The 21,967-nt window shown below is 46.2% G+C and overlaps 1 protein-coding gene across 2 annotated transcripts in view; it reads left to right on the forward strand.

The window, feature by feature from the left end:
* Positions 1-21,967, forward strand: part of LOC137622311 (exocyst complex component 4-like) — an 84,960-nt gene that overhangs the window by 43,147 nt on the left and 19,846 nt on the right. For both annotated transcript variants that reach the window (XM_068352878.1, XM_068352879.1), the window contains exons 12-16: positions 6,263-6,440; positions 13,643-13,863; positions 14,471-14,552; positions 15,299-15,427; positions 16,012-16,194. In XM_068352878.1, the coding sequence (XP_068208979.1) occupies positions 6,263-6,440; positions 13,643-13,863; positions 14,471-14,552; positions 15,299-15,427; positions 16,012-16,194 (793 nt within the window). The remainder of the gene's footprint in view (positions 1-6,262; positions 6,441-13,642; positions 13,864-14,470; positions 14,553-15,298; positions 15,428-16,011; positions 16,195-21,967) is intronic.

A 21,967-nucleotide genomic window follows, 5' to 3' on the forward strand; every position in this document is an offset into this window, starting at 1 on the left:
TCGCGCCATCGCTTGCGTTCGTCGCCTCGGACACGTGTTCATTTACCTGCCCACCCTCACGCCCACTCGCCTGCGCGCCCGCGCGATCGCTCGCCTGCGCGCCCGCGCGATCGCTCGCCTGCGCGCCCGCGCGATCGCTCGCCTGCGCGCCCGCGCGATCGCTCGCCTGCGCGCCCGCTCGCCTGCGCGCCCGCTCGCCTGCGCGCCCGCGCGACCGCTCGCCCGCGCGACCGCTCGCCTGTGCGCCCGCGCGACCGCTCACGCGATCACCCGCGCGACCATTCGCCTTTGCGCGACCGTTCGCCTTTGCGCGACCGTTCGCCCTCGCGCGACCATAGTTCGCGGCGAATTCCACAGCCGGTGGTAGCAGCAGGGACGCGTGCTCCTAGACGGCACTCGGGATCACCTCCATCCAAGCACAGGTTGGTATTGCAGGACGAAGACAGGTCAGTACAGCATTCTTCCCCACCTTCTTTTCAGGCAGGTACCGTCGTGTCCACTCCAAAGGATCGCCCGATCCCTTTCACCTTAGCGAGGATTTCGGACTCTGTGTCCTTTGAGCAGCAGACTTGGTTTGGTCCGCTGGCACGGGCGTTAGTGAGGGTTATGAAACCAGCACTCGCCGGCCAGGGTAACAAACCAGCGGCTGTCTCTCCTACGCTGAAGAGAAAGAGAGGAGTGGACTTCGTGGTGACTTCCCCCAGGGCGAAGTTGGTTCCCAAGAGGTCGGTCTCGAGGGTCCCCTCTCCTGCACGAGTACTCTCTCCTTCTCCCGTGGACGAGGCCTTTCCGTCCTCAGGTGAGTCCAGTGGGGCGGTAGTCTTCCCCTCGGCACCAGGGGGGGAGACTTCGCTTCAGGCAGGAGAATCGTCTCGTGAGGAAGGGGCCCCTCGAACCTCGTTGTTGGGATCCTGTATCCCTCCCAGGAGGGAACCCAAGGATTCCAAGACCATCCCTAAATCCTCTGCAAGGATTCGTCAGGAACCCACGACTACCCAGGGGAATGTCCACGTATCACCCCAGGAAGAGATTCCTGGGGCAGGAGACTTATCTGCCAGCCCGCAGGGAGGAGAACAGCAAGAGTCCGAACGTGCCTTCTGGCAGGTCCTAAGCCTGATAAGGCAACTTAACAGTCTTACGGATCCAGTCATCCCCCCCCCGTGAAGGCAAAGACACGATTCTGGATGAAGTGTTTGACGTTCGGAAGGCCCCTAAGACCAGTGCAGCTCTGCCCTGGTCTCGGGGGCTGAAGAGTGCCAGAGCTAGGGCCAATGCTCAGCTCGCACTTCTTGCCTCCTCCAGTCGTTCCACTGCCGGGAACAAACTCATCCCTCCTCCTCGCCTTCAGCAGAGGAGGTATTTCGAGATCCTGGGTGAGCACAACCTCGCTCTTCCTCTCCATCACTCTGTGGAGGAGCTGGCGAAGGGAGTTCCCTTGGAGAAACTCTCTGCCCGGCAGGTGTCGTTCTCGGCGGCAGAGATCCTTAACCACGAGAAGGTCGCTAAGTGTGCCATGCAGGCCACTTCGTGGCTGGACTTCTGGTTAGGATCTCTGGGCATCCTATTGCGATCGGAGGACTTGTCCAAGGAGACCAATAGGAAGGCCCTAGAGACCTTCTTGCTCTCGGGCACCCGCTCCATCGAGTTTTTGGCGCACCAGGTTACCACCCTGTGGGCCAACTCGGTGTTGAAGCGTCGCGATGCTGTGTCCGAGAGATTCCATCCGAAGGTCCCCGCCGTAGATGTGTGTAGGCTCCGACATGCCTCCCTCCTGGGGGAGAGCCTGTTTGAGCCTCAAGACTTGGAGCGAACGGCTGAGAGGTGGAGGAAATCCAGCACGGACTCCCTCCTCCACAGGGCCCTTACAACTCGGCCCTATAAGCCTCCAACCCCGCCACAACAGCAGCAACAGCCTCGTAAGGCTCCCAAACAGGCACCGGCAGCTAAGAAAGTGGTGTCTAAGCCCCAGCCCTTTCCAGCCAAGGTCAAGAGGGGCGGTAAGTCCTCCAGGGGAGGCAAGACTTCTAGGGGTGGCGGCCGCGGCCGCAAGCCCTAGGGGTGGCAGCCCCCCTGCGTGTCCACCTGTGGGGGGATGCCTTCAGCGTTGCGTCCGCAGGTGGCAACATCACGGGGCCGATGCTTGGACGGTCTCAGTGATCGGCCAAGGTTATCGCGTCCCGTTCACGTCATCTCAACCTCCCCTGACAGCGAATCCAGTGTCGTTGAGCTCCTATGCCATGGGATCGGCAAAGGGGCTGGCCCTTCAGGCCGAAGTCGAGACCATGTTCGAGAAGGGTGCTCTCCAGGAGGTCGTGGACGGCTCTCCAGGCTTCTTCAGTCGACTCTTTCTTGTAAAGAAGGCTACTGGAGGCTGGAGACCCGTCATCGATCTCTTGGCTCTGAACAGGTTTGTCAAACAAACCCGGTTCAGCATGGAGACAGCAGACATGGTCAGACTTGCGGTGAGACCACAAGACTTCATGTGTACACTGGATCTAAAGGATGCGTACTTCCAGATCCCAATCCATCCGTCTTCCAGGAAGTACCTGAGATTCTGCCTAGACAACAAGATCTACCAGTTCAAGGTGCTGTGTTTCGGTCTCTCCACAGCTCCTCAGGTGTTCACCAGAGTGTTCACCCTGATTTCGACTTGGGCGCACAGGAACGGCATTCGTCTCCTTCGTTACCTAGACGATTGGCTGATCCTAGCAGACTCGGAGTCGACCCTTCTTCGACACCGAGACAGGCTTCTAGATCTTTGCCAGGATCTGGGGATCGTGGTAAACCTCGAGAAGTCCTCTCTGCAGCCGTCCCAACGACTGGTTTATCTAGGCATGCTAATAGACACCAATCTCCACAAAGCCTTTCCATCAGACGACCGGATAGCAAGGCTGAGGAGGGTGGCGGAACCTTCCCTCAGGCGAAAAGAACTCCCCGCCCAATCGTGGTTGCGTCTCTTAGGCCACCTATCCTCCCTGGCCGTCTGGTTCCAAACAGCCGCCTCAGGATGAGATCCCTTCAATGGCGGCTCAAGTCCCGGTGGAATCAAGGATCCGATTCCCCGGACACTCTGATCCCAATGGGGTCTCTGGAACAGACGGACTTGCGGTGGTGGCTGGCCGACGAGAACCTGCGAAAGGGAGTGAGTCTTCTCGTCCTCCCCCCGGAATTGACTCTGTTTTCGGACGCGTCAAAAGAAGGGTGGGGGGCGCACGTTCTGAACCAGAGGGCCTCAGGCCTTTGGTCAGAATCAGAAAAGTGCCTACACATCAACCTGCTAGAATTGAAGGCCGTCTTTCTGGCCCTTCAACAGTTCCAACGGTTCCTGGCGGGTCACTCCGTGGTGGTGATGAGCGACAACACCACGGTAGTGGCTTATATCAACAAGCAGGGAGGCACTTTTTTGCAACAGCTATCCCATCTTGTAGTAGAGACTCTGAGGTGGACCGAAACCCACTCGATAATACTATCAGCTCGCTTCATTCCTGGCAAGAGGAATGTGCTCGCCGACAGTCTGAGCAGGGCTTCGCAGATAGTGAGTACCGAGTGGTCTTTGGATCCTCAGATAGCCAACAAAGTCCTGACTTTGTGGGGTTCCCCGACGGTGGACTTGTTCGCGACAGCCTTGAACTTCAAGCTGCCCCTGTACTGCTCACCAGTCCCGGACCCCAAGGCACTCTGGCAAGATGCTTTCCAGCAACGGTGGGACAACATCGACGTATACGCCTTCCCACCATTCTGTCTGATGAGAAGGGTGCTCAACAGGACCAGACTATCGGTCAACTGTTCCATGACTCTAGTAGCTCCGCTATGGCATCACACGGAATGGTTTCCGGACCTTCTGCAACTCCTGACGGAACTCCCAAGGGAGCTTCCTCCACGACACGAGCTTCTCAGACAACCCCACTCCGGTGTCCCTCACAGGGCCGTAGCCTCGCTTTGGCTTCACGCCTGGAGACTATCCAGCGTCTCCTCGCGGAGAGAGGCTTTTCGCAACAGGTTGCGGAGAGAATGTCTCGGCACCTGCGAAGGTCCTCTGAGGGAGTCTACCAAGCGAAGTGGAGAGTCTTTTGTGGTTGGTGTCGTGGAAGGGGTATCTCTCCACTCGATGCCACTATTCCAGCAATAGCGGACTTCCTTGTGTATCTGCGAGAAGAAATGCGCCTTTCTGTCTCGGCGGTGAAAGGCTATCGCTCAGCCTTAAGCTTGGCCTTCAGATTGAAGGGCGTGGATATTTCTTCATCGCTAGAACTCTCTTTACTCATACGTAGCTATGAGCTTACCTGCCCCCAGTCGGAAGTGAGACCCCCTCCTTGGAACGTGGTTCGAGTCCTCAGGTCTCTCAAGAGACCTCCCTTCGAGCCATTACGCCAGGCCTCCGATCGCCACCTGTCTTGGAAGACGGCTTTCCTACTCGCCTTGGCCTCGGCCAAGCGAGTTAGTGAACTTCATGGTCTCTCGTACGACATCGCCCATTCAAGGGGATGGGGGGAGGTAACGTTCAGGTTCGTCCCTGAGTTTGTGGCCAAGACTCAGAATCCTGGAGTGCCGGATCCTCGGTTCGACTCTTTCAGGATCGCGAGTCTCCGTTCTGTAACAAACGACCCAGACCAGCTGCTACTATGCCCAGTGAGGTGTCTGAGGTACTACTTGAAGAGAACGGCTGCAGTCCGTCCTCAGGTGCGAGCTCTGTTTTTGAGCACAGGCAGGACAAAGAGGAGGGTCACCAGGAACACCATCTCAGCTTGGATTCGAAGGGTTATCCACCATGCCCTGAATCCTGACCCTCCTCCGTCACGTCGCCCTCGGGCCCACGATGTCAGGGGTATTGCTACATCCCTGGCCTTCAAGAGAAACTTCTCTGTGACGCAGGTACTTCAAGCTGGGGTCTGGAAGCGTCAAACGACCTTCACAGCCCACTACCTGCAAGACGTGACCCACAGGAGCCTCGATACGTTCTCTATCGGCCCTGTGGTGGCTGCACAACAGCTGGTCTAACCTCAGGCTCCTTTTAGGACAAGTAGCAGTAGGTTGAGGGCGTTGTTACCCGGTCTTAGTCTGTGTGAATGAAAGAGTATGTCTGACCCTTACTTCTTTCTTCATTCTCCCCTCTCTTGGGGAAGCAGCATCCTGGTCCTCGCATAGCTGACCTCGACCTCTGCAGGTAACCCATGCTTCTTTGTGCTCCTAGTATTAAGCTTAATACTGTTGCGTCTCCCATACCCTGATGAGGTGGTATGGGGAACGTCCTATCCTAGAATTCCTATCTGAAGGTCTCAAGGTCAACTTCATAGGACGAGTCACACTCTCCTCCTCACACTACTTATGTAGGCCACTCGTTCCTAGCGATGCTAGGAACCTGTGAGGTACAGGGGCTCCCTCTCTCTAGTGCTGCTCACTGAGGGATCGAGCCCCCGGGCAAGCCGAAGTCAGTAAGGCTGGGGACTTTCCACCCTTCCTAAGGGGTAAGTCACCCTTTGTAAATAGCGTGGTTTGTATTTCGGTTACGGAACAAATGACAAATTCGAAGATAATTTGTATTTTTCCTAACCATACAAACCTTAGCTATTTACACATATGTGCCCGCCATCCCTGACCCCCAAGTAAAGTCCTACCTCTAAGTGAAGTGAAGCAAGTCACCGGTGTGTGGAGGGGGGAGGGGTAGCAAGCTACCCTTCCCCACCCCCCGCTAACTAGCGCGGGGGTAATTAACCCTCGTTAAAAACTATTGGCTCGTCATTTCAGCTGCGCTAAAAGTAATACCCTTTGTAAATAGCTAAGGTTTGTATGGTTAGGAAAAATACAAATTATCTTCGAATTTGTCATTTTTTGCAAGGACGTACCAGTACGTCCATGGGGGTAAAGGGAGGAGTTTTGTGAAACGTACCAGTACGTCCTTTGGGGGTAAAAGGGTTAAGCTACCCAGTGTTAATGATGATATTGGAAATAACCACAATGATGATTATTTTCCTCTTGAAAGTAACAGTGATGTTGATGAGGACATAAAATTTTAGCCTTTTAACACAGTAACTTTGAAATGAAAGCACCTACAACCTAAGAATTCCTATGTATGCCAGTTTAACGTTAATCCATGCTTGTGTCTAGTTTGTTGTTGCTAACATATTTGTTACCGGTTGGAAGATTGTATGATATATTGATGTCCATAATTTTAGTAAATATGCGAACGTCTTGTTCGAGTTTTTGATTGTCGTGAATATCAAAGTCTTATTTTTTTTTTCATAATTAATTTTTTATTCCACAGAACCCATTGCACATTGTATGTGTTCATCACTGACTACATCAAGGATGCTTTCCTTGCCCAGTTGCATGTTGAGACAGCTGCAAGATTGGAGCAGGCTACCAAAGCCCTGGATCAGTGGAGAACATGCAAAGATCCGCAGGTGCTCAAGTCGCTGAAAGTCACAAGGCCTTTGCTCCAGGTTGGTGCTTCTTGATTTAGTATGAAAGAAATAACATTTAAAATATTCATCATCTATACTTTTGTTTACTGTATTTGTGCACCTCATAATAAAATTCACGTAAGACTTTAATTGATGGACAGTAATAAAATCTTATTTATTTTTGTAAAATAAACAATTTTAAATATTTAACTTAGCCGGTGAATATATAATAGCTGAGCCTCCGGCGGCTCGACAGAAAAAAACACAAAAACTCGCGAGCGATCGCTATGAAGGTTGCGGGTGTGCCCACTAGCGCCAACTATCGGCCAGATACCGCATATACATGTAAACAGACCCAATTCTTCTCTGTCGGTCTGAACGACAAGACGTACCATTACTCGCTGTATAACCTGGAGTTTTTCAACAGACTTGGTGAAGTACTTCATTTTGGTTTGAGCTTTCGCAGTGCAGGTGTTTTATCTTCAACTTAAATCTTGAACTCTTTTTTTGGATAGATTTAATTGTTGATGACTTTGGATTGTTTTTTGGACTTTCTTTGACTTTTAAAAATGGCCGACCCTTCCCTTAGTACGGAAGTGTGTTTTAGGCTTTTAGCAATTATCTTATCACGTTATAAATTGTTGTTGTTAATTATAGATTTTCCTCTATATATTTTATATCTCAACCGCCTTTATTAGGCCTCTTTGATTAGCTTTCCATTTATAATAAACATCAAGATAAATTTTAATGATTTGTTTATATGTGACCTTACCTATTCCTCCCCTAATCCGAGAGTAGGCGGTCCTAACTTGGAAACCGAAGTTAAACAACGTTGAGCCCTTTCAATCGTAAATAACTTTTACAGAGCAAATGATTTAAAACTTATTAAATGAATATTTTTTAGTAGATATTTTATGAAAGATTTTCTTTGAATAGTCTTCGTACTGTTTCAAAGATGAACTAACGTTTGGTTTATTTATCCTACACAGTTTGCGCTCTATCGTTACGATAGAGAGAGAGAGAATCACGGTTTCACTTTGCAGAAAGAGTAAATCGATTCTGACGTTTTGTTCATTCTTCTTTCAAACTTAAATGTTTTAAATACTAATTTAAAGGAACTTGTTAATTTTCAATTTCTTAGTCCTTTCAGTTTTTTCCTTTGGTCAAATAACCTGTTTATTGACGAAAGGTAAGTGGGCTTTTCTCTTCGGTGTGAAATCAAGAGAGAGAGAGAGAGAGAGACGGAGAGAGAGAGAGGAAGAGAGAACGTTCCGATCTTTATTCTCGTCCCAAGCGAGTAACGTTGTTCTCGAGTCAGTTTTTTACTCTCGTCCCAAGTCTCTGTACGGGGAGTAAGGATAAAACGTTTTTAGTTTTTATTCTCGTCCCAAGGCACTGTACGGTGAGAGATTGAAAACGTAGTTTTGAATGAACTAGTGTTTAGTCTCCTCCACAGTCACTGATCTTTTTATCTTAATATATGTTTGCTGTTTTTTGCTTGTATTAATGTGCTTACATTATACGACTTATTTCGCAATTATAACCTTTTGATGTAGGGTAGAATTGCGTGCTTCAGGTAGAAATCAGTTTTATTCATGCCTAATGTGAATTGTTGAAAAATTCGATTTCAGTGAAGTAAGTGCAAAACAGAAAATCGTAGTGATAAAGTGATAATTGCGCAAAGTGTTATCAGTGTTGCGACTGAGGGTTCGTCTGTTCGTGCCTGTCGTTCGCCTAGTCCGGGACCTCTTGCAAGCTCCCAAGCCCAGGGGAGAAGTAATGTCGTACGACTTATGGGTTCGAGAGGCCTTGATCAGCGAACAGACGTTCCCTCTATGGTTTCAGGCGTGTCTCATCAAGACCGCCCCTACCATAAGACGAGCGAGATGATTTTCTCCTCGTCATCCGAAGGCTTTTCGCGTAAGAAACCGTGGAGCAAGGTTTCGAGGGCCTTAAAGCGAAAGTCAGTCCCTTCAGGACAGGTCCAGCGTCCTGGTTGTAGCCATTGGGACAGCTCTGACCCTATGCAGTCATCGGAAGACTGCTCGCCGCCTAAACAAAAGCGTAACACAGGCTCCGAGAGTCTTTTTGTAGGCAAGGTTTTGCAGTCTCAGACGTTACCCTCGTCTCTTACCGCACCCATTCCCGTTGATCCTAAATGGGTTGTACGGCAAGACATGCAGAATAAGCTTACCTCTCTTATGGAGGACTATTCTGCTGAGTAGGTTCACGATGATCCTCGCCGCTTTGCTGATCGAGATCCTGGCCGTCAGTCGCCCAAACGAGCCTTTGCTCGTCCTGTTGACATTGACGTTACAAAGTCACGTCAATCATGTGTTGTAGAGCCTCACTCGATGCAGTCCCGTGTTGACTCTCAGCCGCTTGTGGACGTTCAGCCGCTGCCGCTTGCTCCTGTTGACGTTCAGGACGTTCGCCAACCAGCATAGTTGACTTGTTTTGACGTTGAGCGTCAAGCACCGCAGTCAAGAGTTGTTTTGACTGCTCAGTCTAGGCAGTCAAGGCAGTCTCGAGTTGACGTCGAGCGTCCTCCCGCACCTGTTGTTGTTGCTGGTCAGTCCTTTAAGCAGTTACATGACATAGCGTCCTTGACTGCTACTGTTGCTCCTTTGCGTGTGGACTCTGCTTGTCAAGCAGTGCCACCACGGCAGGTCTCTCCCTTGCTTGAGACTCTGCAATTGTCGGACAAGGTTCCTTCAGATGAGGAAGTTGCTGATCCCCCTCCTACTGATATTCCCTTGAGGACTCTGTCAGACGGAGAGGAACCTAAAGCTGGTCAGCCCTCTATGGACTTTAAATAAATCATGCTGATTTTTAAGGATCTTTGTCCGGATCTTTTTGTAAATGCTGCTCCTCGTTCGCCTAAACGTCAGAGTTTACACTAGGCCTAGCTACTTCGAAGCCGTTGTTTTCTAAGCTAGTGCTCTCTCGCTCTTCTAAGAGAGCTTTACGTTTGCTAGGCGACTGGTTAATCACCAGGAGGAGTTTGGGGGAGACAGCCTTTGCTTTCCCTACTTTTAAGCTGGCTTATAGAGCGAGAGTCTGATATGACACGGGAGAAGTTCTCGGCTTGGGAGTTCCTGCCTCTGCCCAGATAGACTTCTCAAACCTCATAGACTCTCCCTGGCGCCTGGCCATGAGACGCTCCAAGATTTTATGGTCGGCTTCAGAGCTAGACCATCTCCTGTTAGGAGTTTTTTCGAGCGTTTGAAGTTTTGCTGTACAATTATGTCATGCATAAACAAGGCTATCAGGGATGGCTCCAATAGTCTGACAGCCACGTTCTCTGCAGGAACAAGTCTATCAGGGATGGCTCCAATGATCTGGCAGCCATGTTCACTGCAGGAGTACAGTACGTAAGAGGCAAGTGCGCTCAATGTGTTCATTGTCAAGACAAACTTCACGATGAAGTCTACCAGGCTGTCTTGACAGCATTAATGGAAGGCAACTGGATGGTCTCTCTCGACCTTCAGGAGGCATACTTCCACATTCCTATACACCCGGATTCCCAACCGTTTCTGAGGTTTGTTTACAGGAATGTGGGGTACCAGTTTCGAGCCCTGTGCTTTGGCCTCAGTCCTGCTCCTCTCGTGTTTACGAGGCTCATGAGGAATGTGGCAAAATCCCTCCATCTATCGGGAATCTGAGCCTCCCTGTACTTGGACGACTGGCTTCTCAGAGCATCGTCCAGTCTTCGCTGTCTGCAGGATCTACATTGGACGTTGAGTCTGGCCAGGGAGTTGGGACTTTTGGTCAACCTAGAAAAGTCCCAACTGATCCCATCCCAGATTATTCTATGTTTGGGGATGGAGATTCGCAGTCCAGTTTTTTCGGGCTTTTCCGTCTGCCACCCGAATAGAACAAGCCCTGCTCGAAGTCCAACTAATGCTGAAAAGAGAACGTTTGTTCAGTCAGGAGTTGGAACAGTCTCGTAGGGACTCTCTCATCCCTGGAGCAGTTTGTCTCGCTAGGGAGACTACACCTTCGGCCTCTCCAGTTCCATCTAGCCTCTCACTGGAACAAGGACAAGACGTTAGAGACGGTATCATTCCCAGTCTCCGAACCAGTTAAGGCATGCCTGAAATGGTGGGACAGCAATATTAGTCTGAGAGAGGGACTATCCCTAGCAGTCAAGAACCCAAACCACGTGTTGTTCTCAGACGCGTCGGATTTGGGTTGGGGTGCGACCCTGGACGGTCGGGAATGCTCGGGTCTGTGGACCTCAAGTCAGAAGAGCATGCACATCAACGGCAAGGAGCTATTAGCAGTCCACTTGGCCTTGATGAAATTCGAAAGCTTTCTTCGAAACTAAATGGTAGAGGTCAACTCAGACAACACCACAGCTTTGGCGTACATCTCCAAGCAAGGAGGCACACACTCCCTCACGCTGTACGAGATCGCAAGGGACCTTCTCATATGGTCAAGAAATCGAGGCATCTCCCTGTTGACGAGATTCATCCAGGGGGACTTGAACGTCTTGGCAGACTGTCTCAGTCGGAGGGGTCAGGTGATACCCACGGAATGGACCCTCCACAAGGACGTGGGCAAGAGTCTTTGGGCTACTTGGGGTCAACCCACCATAGACCTCTTTGCCACCTCGTTGACCAAAAGGTTACCAATCTATTGCTCACCAGTCCTAGATACAGAAACAATCCACATAGACGCGTTTCTACTGGATTGGTCTCATCTGGACTTATATGCATTCCCACCATTCAAGATAGTCAACAAGGTACTGCAGAAGTTCGCCTCTCACGAAGGGACAAGGTTGACGTTGGTTGCTACCCTCTGGCCCGCGAGAGAGTGGTTCACCGAGGTACTTCAATGGCTGGTAGACATTCCAAGAAGTCTTCCTCTAAGGGTAGATCTCTTACGTCAGCCCCACGTAAAGAATGTTCATCAAAGCCTCCCCGCGCTTCGTCTGACTGCCTTCAGACTATCGAGAGACTCTCAAAAGCTCGAGGCTTTTCGAAGGAGGCAGCCAGTGCGATTGCGAGAGCTAGGAGAGCTTCTACCATCAGAGTATACCAGTCGAAGTGGGAAGTCTTTCGAGATTGGTGCAAGCCAGCATCTATGTCCTCTTCCAGTACCTCTGTAGCCCAATCGGAGATTTTCTTTTACATCTGAGAAATGTTCACTCCCTCTCAGCTCCCACGATTAAGGGCTACAGGAGCATGTTGGCTTCGGTCTTTCGTCATAGAGGCTTAGATCTTTCCAACAATAAAGATCTCCAAGATCTCCTTAAGTCTTTCGAGACCTCTAAGGAACGTCGTTTGGCAACTCCTGGATGGAACTTAGACGTGGTCCTAAGGTTCCTCATGTCAGACAGGTTTGAGCCATTACATTCAGCCTCCCTGAAGGATCTCACCCTCAAGACGCTTTTCCTAGTGTGCTTGGCTTCGGCTAAAAGGGTCAGTGAAATTCATACCTTCAGTAAGAACATCGGCTTTTTCTACAGAAAAAGCCACATGTTCACTTCTACTTGGTTTCCTGGCCAAAAATGAACTGCCTTCTCGTCCTTGGCCTAAGTCTTTTGATATACCTTGCCTGTCAGAGATCGTAGGCAACGAACTTGAAAGAGTGCTGTGTCCAGTTAGAGCTCTTAAGTTCTACTTAGCTCGTACTAAGTCCTTACGAGGTGGATCTGAGGCATTATGGTGTTCAGTTAAGAAACCATCATTGCCTATGTCAAAGAATGCTTTGTCATATTTTATCAGACTTTTAATACGAGAGGCTCATTCTCACTTGAATGAAAAAGACCGATGCTTGCTTAAGGTTTAGACGCACGAAATAAGAGCTATAGCAACTTCCGTGGCCTTTAAGCAAAATAAATCTCTGCAAAGTATTATGGACGCGACCGTTCGGAGAAGCAAGTCGGTATTCGCGTCATTTTACTTAAAAGATGTCCAGACTCTTTACGAGGACTGCTACACACTGGGTCCATTCGTTACAGCGAATGCAGTAGTGGGTAAGGGTTCTACCACTACATTCCCTTAATTCCAATATCCTTTTAATCTGCTCTTGAAATGTTTTTTTAATTGGGTTGTACGGAAGGCTAAGAAGCCTTTCGCATCCTTTTTTGATTTGGCAGGTGGTCAAATATCATTTCTTGAGAGCGCCCAGATTAGGGGTTTGATGAGGTCCTGTTGTATGGGTTGCAGCCCTTGATACTTCAGCTCCTGGGAGTCTTTCAGCATCCTAAGAGGATCGCTGGGCTTCATGAGGAAGACAGACTAATAAGGCAGAGTAATCGTCTAAGTTAACTTCCTTACCAGGTACCTTTATATATTTGGGTTTTGTTATGATATAACTATCAAAAACTCTAAGCATATACGCTGTAAACTTAATTAACTCTGGTCTCTACCCACCACCATGGGTGTGAATCAGCTATTATATATTCACCGGCTAAGTTAAATATTTAAAAATGATATTTTAATTATAAAATAAATTTTTGAATATACTTACCCGGTGAATATATAAATTAAAGGCCCCCCCTTCCTCCCCGATAGAGACCCAGCGGGATGAGAAGAATTGGGTCTGTTTACATGTATATGCGGTATCTGGCCGATAGTTGGCGCTAGTGGGCACACCCGCAACCTTCATAGCGATCGCTCGCGAGTTTTTGTGTTTTTTTCTGTCGAGCCGCCGGAGGCTCAGCTATTATATATTCACCGGGTAAGTATATTCAAAAATTTATTTTATAATTAAAATATAATTTTTTATAACTAATTTGCCTATGATTTCCCAGTTGCCTTTATGTTTTAAATCTATTCACCTATTCTTTACCCAGATGTTTGTTCAGCATCCTCAACTTCACTCTTCTCCAATTGTCCTTCTCATTAAAGAATGTTTATGGACGAATCTTATTAGGGTCACTTCACACAAGGAGATTTCTTCCCTACGGAAATATTTCCACTCGTTAGGAGGCATGTCTGCACACAAGAGGATTTTCCCTGAACAGCCTTGAAGTTTCTATAGGCCGCTACACGGGAACTGTGCTGATTAGTAGTGCATGTGGCTAGTAAATTACTACTGCTCGGAACAATTTCCGAGCAGGCAGTGTGTGAAGGGCCTTATTTATCAATTTCTAATCCGTTCGGCATCAATCCACTTGTGTGAAGCGAGCCTTATGGTCTTGTATCTGTTTTTTATCTTTAAACTTTTATAATAATATTAGCATACTTGAATAAGTTATCGGAGTAACTATGTATTCCATCTCATTTCAGAGTAGCATAAGTGTTTGGCAGAGCATCGAAGAACTCCGATGGCTGTTGAGTGCTCTTCCTTTGTATGCTGATCATTTTGTATCTATGATGTGCAACACGCTCATGAATTACAGGGAGACTTGCCAGGCTGCTTATAGGGGCATCACCCAGCCGGACTCTGAAGATAAACGTATTATATCTGCAACTTGGGCCAAGGATGAGGATATTAGTCGATTTTTGAGGTAGGGTTAGGCTGATTTTTCTAAATATTTTATGTTTTAGTAACTTTTTGAGGGATGTGATTACATCAGAAATGTGCCTTAGGGCATTGTTAATGGTACTAAATGTATTCAGCAACATTTCATTGGCCCGATAGCTGTATAGGTTTGTCTGTTCATATGTTCTCTTGGCTCTATTCTTTCCAACTTCTTTATCTTTGGATAATGATTTTATAATGCATCCAGCTTCTATATAGTATCTTCAAGTTTTAAAAGTAACATTACTGTGAGCATGATTATATGCAAAGGATTACATAAACAATACATTTAGGTTCATATTTTTATGTCTATTTCTTTTATAGTGCTGTTTAACTTGTTTTGTTTTGCCCATCTTAATAAAAGGGATTCATTTGTTTATTATGGTTGGGCTTTTATCTTTGACATCTCTTTTGCTTTGTATTTAAGTTGGTTTAACTATCTGGTAACAATGGCATTCATTTGAAAATGTTAATGGTAAAATTGATAACTTAGGTGTCATTTATATATAATAGCTGTTATATAAAAGTAGGACACTTGATGATTAATAGGTCTGTGTTTTATGATTTCAAACGTTGCTTTTATTCCACACCAGAGACCTTCCCAACTGGAGAGCTCTGCAAGCTGGAGTGTCATCATCGGAGAACTCTGTCGAGGGAGATGAAAATCCCGAAGAAGTAAGCTCCCTTTCTATTTCTGTAAATTTTATAGGTATAGGAGTTAAAACTAAATAAAAAATGGTCAATTTTAGATAAGCATTAAAAGATTAAGGGACTACTTACAGTAAATCATTTGAAGAATTGAAATACTATGTATACTTTATGTAGACTTTGCTTCTCCTCAAAGTGTAACCTCTTTTTTGTTGAGATGTCAAAGAAAATAAGAATTTAGGTAATTTTCAGATAGAAAATTTACAATAATCAAATGTCTTTTGAATAAATAACATTGTGGATTTACAGATTTATTAAGAATGCATTATTATTTTTCTCACATTTCTCTCAAGGTAAAAATTTCCTCATAATTCATTGTCTTGTGAGATTTCCTTACAGAGGTTTGTGAAATTGGTCTAAGATCAAATTCTAGAAACACACTAAGCTACTGTAATTATTCACAATGGTCAACCATTTAAAATTTAAGTATGAATATTAGTGACATTTATTTAAATTGCTTATCTGAACAAGGTTAATTGTTAGCAATAAATGTGAAAGTTTCTCATTCAATCTCAGTTTTGGCTATTTTCAATGAAAGAATACCATGTTTCATTGAAAATGGACAATGAAAAGGTTGTAGTTTTTTGCTATTGATTATATATATGATTTACATTAAAGCATTGATGTTCACATATGCAAAACTTCTTAAATATTTTGGCTAATGATTACAGAAGTGTATTCAAGTTTGATTGTGTTTTGTCATTTCCTTTCAGGTTGGGGAAAGGAATCGAAAGGAAGCTGAAATTTTGACCGGAAATCTCGGGGATCAGCTGATTCCGCAGCACGAAATCTTGGCTGATCCTGCTCAGCTACGTACGCTAGGTCACCTGCAAGAGAGCTTGGTATGTAGACTTTCCTTTTGAGGGATGGAGGGTTTATTTATATTTCCTGTGACATCATGAGGCTCAATACTACAAAGTATTCTAGAAGTTTTATTCCAGCTGTGACCAAGTTGTGGAATGATCTTCCTAATTGGGTAGTTGAATCATTAGAACTTCAAAAGTTCAAAGTTGCAGCATATGTTTTTATGTTGAACAGGCTGATACAAGTCTTTTTATAGTCTATATATTAATTATCTGTTTTAATGTTGTTATTGTTTTTTAGAATACTTTGTTTTAATTTTGCACTACTTATATTGTTTATTTATTTCCATATTTCCTTTCCTCCCTGGGCTATTTTTCCCTGTTGGAGCCCTTAGGCTTATAGCATCTTTTTTTTCCAACTAGGGTTGTAGCTTGGTTAGTAATAATGATAATAATAACAGAACATTTGTCCTCACGATAATGTTTAAGAACCAAAGCGAGAGTTGAAGTGCCCTGTACAGTAAAGCATTTTTGGTATTATGAATTAAACACGAATGTGAAGTGTCACATATATAACCTTCTATTAGTTTTGAGTTGTTACTGATACTCCTGTTTTCTTTTAGGAATGGTTTGGAACCTGCATCATAAAGTTTGCCACTTCTCTACCTGTAAAGTCAACTTCGACGGGTATCATGGCTTCGGGTGAAGTTCCACCCGTTTCTGATGCTTCGGTTCAAACTCTCACTTCGTTGGCAAAGGACTTTGAGGAACTCGCACACACTTGCTTGTTGGTGCTACATTTAGAGGTTAGAGTTGTGTTATTTAATTTTAAAGCTTTAGTTAAGGTGTTTATTTTAGAAGGGAGAACTTGGGTGTTTCATTTTGAAAACATAGTAACATTATTTATAGGTGAGAAATAAAGGGAATAGGCTGGTTTATATAGAGGTGGAAGCATAGTAAACTATCAGATAAGATCCAAGAAAGTAGACTGAGGTGGTATGGTCATGTCATGAGAAGAGATGAACAGTATATTGGGAGGAGAGTGATGGAAATGGAGGTACGGGGAACGAGAAGGATGGGAAGACCAAAACGAAGGTGAATGGACTGTATCAAGGATGACCTTCGATCAAAGGGGTTAACCGGTGATGAGGTGTTGGACAGAGGTAGATGGAGGAGGCTGACCAGAAAAATCGACCCCACATAGAAGTGGGAAAAGATGTAGACAAAGAAGAAGAAGGAAGCATAGTTGGTCTGTGAAGGATTGAGTGCTTCATTTAGAGGGAATACCTTGCATAACATATAAAAGGGATATGGTTGCGGTAGCCTACTGGAAATGTCCCTACATGGCGATCTATTGGAAGGAGGTTCGTTACCCGCTCAAGATCGATAGTTTCGTTTGGTGTCTGCAACCTCACCATCCTAATGAGCTAAGGATATGGTGTTTGGTAGAGCCTATAGGTCTACCTGTTGAGTCATCAACAGCCATTGCCTGGCCCTCCCTGGTCCCTTTTTGGGTCTTTCAGGACATCTATCCTATGTACGGCTTCCTCTCAACCTTTTAATTCTTATGAATAGTGCACTCTATACTTTGTATAAATTATACAGTTTTTTTTATAATAAGAGAGACTTACATCTTAGTGATCAATCTCTACAAATCATATAACATTTAGTTCACGTGACTAAAAAAAAGTTATTTTTTACATTAAGGATATATAATTAAAGTTGATTGCATATCTGATGCTTAAGAAAACCCATTAAAACTTTCCACCTCTTCAATGTCTCACAGGATTATAATACAGGAGAGGGGGTTCCCAGCCCCCTCGTCACGTCCCATTTAGTTGCTTCTTACGACACGCAGGGATACGTTGGCACTATTCTAATTATTTTTATGCCCCCGCGGCCACAGGATCTGGAGAAAGCGTATGATAGAGTTGATAGGGAAGTATTGTGGAATGTGATGAGGTTATATGGAGTTGTTTGAAGGTTGTTGCAAGTAGTGAAAAGTTTCTACAAAGGTAGTAAAGCATATGTTAGGATAAGAAATGAAGTGAGCGATTGGTTTTCGGTGAGAGTGGGGCTGAGACAGGGATGTGGGATGTCGCTGGGGTTGTTTAACTTGTATGTCGATGGAGTGGGGAGAGAGGTGAATGCTCGAGTGCTTGGATGAGGATTGAAACTGGTAGACAAGAATGACCATGAATGGGAGGTAAATCAGTTGTTGTTTGCGGATGATACTGTACTGGTTGCAGACGCGGAAGAGAAGCTTGGCCGATTAGTGACAATTTGGAAGGGTGTGTTGAGAGTTAATGTGGGTTAGAGTAAGGTTATGAGATGTACGAGAAGGGAGGGTGGTGCGAGGTTGAATGTCATGTTGAATGGAGAGTTACTTGAGGAGGTGGATCAGTTTAAGTACTTGGGTTCTGTTGTTGCAGCAAATGGTGGAGTGGAAGCAGATGTACGTCAGAGAGTGAATGAAGGATGCAAGGTGTTGGGGGCAGTTAAGGGAGTAGTTAAAAATAGAGGGTTGGGCATGAAAGTAAAGAGAGTTCTATATGAGAAAGTGATTGTACCAACCGTGATGTATGGATCGGAGTTGTGGGGAATGAAAGTGATGGAAAGACAGAAATTGAATGTGTTTGAGATGAAGTGTTTAAGGAGTATGGCTGGTATATCTCGAGTAGATAGGGTTAGGAACGAAGTAGTGAGGGTGAGAACGGGTGTAAGAAATGAGTTAGCAGCTAGAGTGGATATGAATGTGTAGAGGTGGTTTGGCCATGTTGAGAGAATGGAAAATGGCTGTCTGCTAAAGGTGATGAATGCAAGAGTTTATGGGAGAAGTAAAAGAGGAAGGCCAAGGTTTGGGTGGATGGATGGAGTGAAGAAAGCTCTGGGTGATAGGAGGATAGATGTGAGAGAGGCAAGAGAGCGTGCTAGAAATAGGAATGAATGGCGAGCAATTGTGACGCAGTTCCAGTAGGCCCTGCTGCTTCCTCCAGTGCCTTGGATGACCGCGGAGGTAGCAACAGTAGGGGATTGAGCGTTATGAAGCTTCATCTGTGGTGGATAACGGGGGAGGGTGGGCTGTGGCACCCTAGCAGTACCAGCCTAACTCGGTTGAGTCCCTTGTCAGGCTGGGAGGAACGTAGAGAGGAGAGGTCCCCTTTTTTGTTTCATTTGTTTGATGTCGGTTACCCCCCAAAATTGGGGGAAGTGCTTTGGTATATGTATGTATGTATTAAAACTTTCCTATTGGAGTCATTAGCCTCCTGATGCATCATAAATCAACATCACACTATTATCATTACCTACCTAACAAAGAAAGATATTGAGTTATATTCCTGGTAGCTTAATGCACGGAGGTAAGTAGAATGAACGAACATTGATATAATTGTTAGAATGATTATTAATTTGTTTCAAGAGATTGATTCCTCAAATTATGGGATCCTCACAGGGCATGAGAAAAGTATTATTCTGTGAGAAAGCCAAAGGGATTGAATGGATTCTTTAAAAGGAGAAATTTATGAATCTTTCGGGTGATTTAAAAAATAGTTGCAATTTCAGATTTCTAGATTAGTTTTAATGGTTAGTTGTTTTAGTTTATCGTTGTCTGTACATATCTATCTAATGTTTTTATATTATAAATTTTACCTGTTCCGTAACCGAAATACAAACCACACTATTTACATGGGGTATTACTTTCGACGTAGCTGAAATGGCGAGCCATTAGATTTTTAACGAGGGTTAACTACCCTCTCGCTAGCTATCGAGGGGGTAGGAGAGGGGTAGCTAGCTACCCCTCCCCCCTCACACACCGGTGAACTGATTCACTTCGCTTTTGGCTCGGACGGTGGGCAGACGTCTCTGTTCCCATCCTCGCATGGCAGCCATTAATGCTTTGTCTTTACTTGATTACTTACTTTTCTTATACTTAAAATATATAAACATTCTTATGTTTATGTATATATTTGAGTATAGAAATTCAGTAAGTTTCCTTTTCAGTGTTTGTGCTGTGTGTGGGTAGTGTACGACAACATCTCCGTGTAGTTCCAGGCCTCCATGGTGACATTTTGTGGGTTGCGATCTCTCTCTTGGTTCTTCGGTCCTTCCTTCGGCTTCCTTCTCGGGCGCCGTGGGGAATTGTCATCGCTGGACTTTATTTATTAATCTGTTTTCTCTGCTGTTTCTCCTCCCCTACGGGGAACTTGGACTATCAGCGTAGGGAACATGGGAGTTTAGTTTGACTGCGGTCTCTCTCTCTCTCGAGGTCATTCACCTTTTTATTACTACAGTACTACGTATTACGGTAGCTTCCTTCCCTTTGTGGGTTGAGTTGCTTCTCCGTTTATTTTGTCTCAATTATTTTAATGAAATCTAATTGTATTTGTTAACTTTTCAGCTTCTGTGTAGAACACTTCCCTTCAGGGTTCATTCGTTCTTCTATTAGTAAACATTCTTAGATGAATTACATAATTATAATGGTTATACTGTAATTGTTATAATTCTGTTTTTATTACAGTTCTCCGCCTTCCCCCCCTTCCCGTGAGTATCAGTGGGGGAGGAGGGCGCATACCTGGTGTGCAATTCTTATTTGTTCCGTAACCGAAATACAAACCACGCTATTTACAAAGGGTTACCTTTTAGCGTAGCTGAAATGGCGAGCCATTAGAATTTAACGAGGGTGTATTACCCCCGCGCTAGTTAGCGGGGGGGTAGGGGAGTGGTAGCTAGCTACCCCTCCTCCCCCTCACACACAGGTGAATACTGTACCCACTTTCACTTTTGGCTCGGACTGTGACAGACGTCTCTGTCTTGGTCCTCTCTTGGCAGCCATTGTTTGTTTTGTCTTTACTTAATCGCTTACTTTTCATTTGCTCAATATATATGTAAACATGTTTTCATGTTTGTATATATATTTGAGTATAGAAATAAGTAAGTTTCCTTTTCAGATTTGTGTGTGTAGTGTACGATATCTACGTGGAGGCCTCGGCAGTTAGGCCACCACGGCGTAATTTTATGGGTGGCGATCGAGTTTGACTTATGTCTTTCTCTCTCTCTCTCTTGAGGTCGTTCACCCTTTTACTACGTGTTACTACGCCCTTGTAGCTTCCTTTCCGTGTGGGGTGGTTGCTGCGCCGTACGTTTGTCTCAATTAGTTATGAATCTAATTGTAGTTGTTTTTTGTTTTTCAGCTTGTAGAACGATTCCTTTCGGGGTTTTCGTTCTTTCTTTAGTGTTCATTAATTTTTAAATTACATAATTACATAGTTACATAATTATAATTGTTATAATTCTGTTTTGGTTACAGCTCTCCTTCCGCGAGTGTAAGTGGTTGTGAGGGCACGTGCCTGTTGTGTAATTCTTGTTCCTTTCCCTCGGGATTCCTCTTCGGAGCCTTCCCGGGGGAATGAATGTGTACTAATATTATTTGTTTTATTTTTTTACAGTTACCGATCTAGTTCGTTTCTGTAATATGGCAACGGTGTGAGCTGTCTGGTTGAGTCCTGGGGATTCGGCTGTTGCTGCCTCCCCCCTTGTATTTTCGTCAGGGGCGTGTCTCCTTCTACTGGAAGTACTCCCGTGACGACGGACAGCTCTCCAGTTCATTTTAGAACTCTCAGGAGGCTTGCCTCCTTGGGCGGGTAACTTTCCTTCCGAGGGAAGTTTTTCCTGTCCAGGCTTGAGTTTTTCCCCTTTTGGGGGGTTCTTCTCTTGCCTTTTTTTCGTGCGACTATGCTCTTGGTGCTGAGCAGTCGCACCTGCAGTTTCGCTCAAGGGGCTGGGCAACTGCAGGAGCTCCTCTTCGGAGGATTGCTCCTTTTAGGTCACTGGCTGACCAGTCTCTTCCACGAAGTGTTTCTCTTTCGTTCGCGAGAGAGTACACTCATAGAGACTCCTCTTCGGAGGTTTCTTCTGTTGCTGTTGCTGTTGCAGTTGGCCTCCCTCGCCGTAAGGCCCACCGTCCGCCTCGTCGTAAGGGCCTCTCATCTCCCTATAAGGGTGCTTGAGGCGCCTTTTTGGATCTCCGTTTGCAGCCTACAACTCCTTTTTCTCGATCTTCCGCCTTGGTGCAGATGGACAGCAGTCTGATCTCGTCTTCCGACGGGCAACGGTCTTCCCGACGGACAACGGTCTTCCCGACGGACAGCGGTCTTCCGACGGACATCAGTCTCCCGGCGGACAACGATCCCTTCGGGGCAAAGGGCTGCCCCCACGGGGGTTCTTCCCTTGCGTGTCAGGGTTTCCCTGCGCGCCCTTCTGCTGTGTTCTCTCCTGCTCCTGCTCAGTGTTAGCACACAGGCGCTCTTCTGCTCATCAGCGCTCTCCTGTTCGTCAGCGCTTTCAAGATGATCATCCCTGCGGTTCCTGTTGGTTCCTGTTACGCGCCCTGTGCGCCCACGTTCGCCCTCGCGATCTAGAACTTCGGTTCAGGTCGGGGTCAAGGACTCTTCTTCTTTGCGCAGGCTTCCACGCGTAGCCTTCTGCTCGTCAGCGATCATCAGCTCATCAGCGATCATCAGCTCGCCAGCGATCATCAGCTCGCCAGCGATCATCAGCTCGCCAGCGATCATCAGCTCGCCA

This window comes from Palaemon carinicauda, chromosome 29 (assembly GCF_036898095.1).
Source record: "Palaemon carinicauda isolate YSFRI2023 chromosome 29, ASM3689809v2, whole genome shotgun sequence".
NCBI classification, from domain to species: domain Eukaryota; kingdom Metazoa; phylum Arthropoda; class Malacostraca; order Decapoda; family Palaemonidae; genus Palaemon; species Palaemon carinicauda.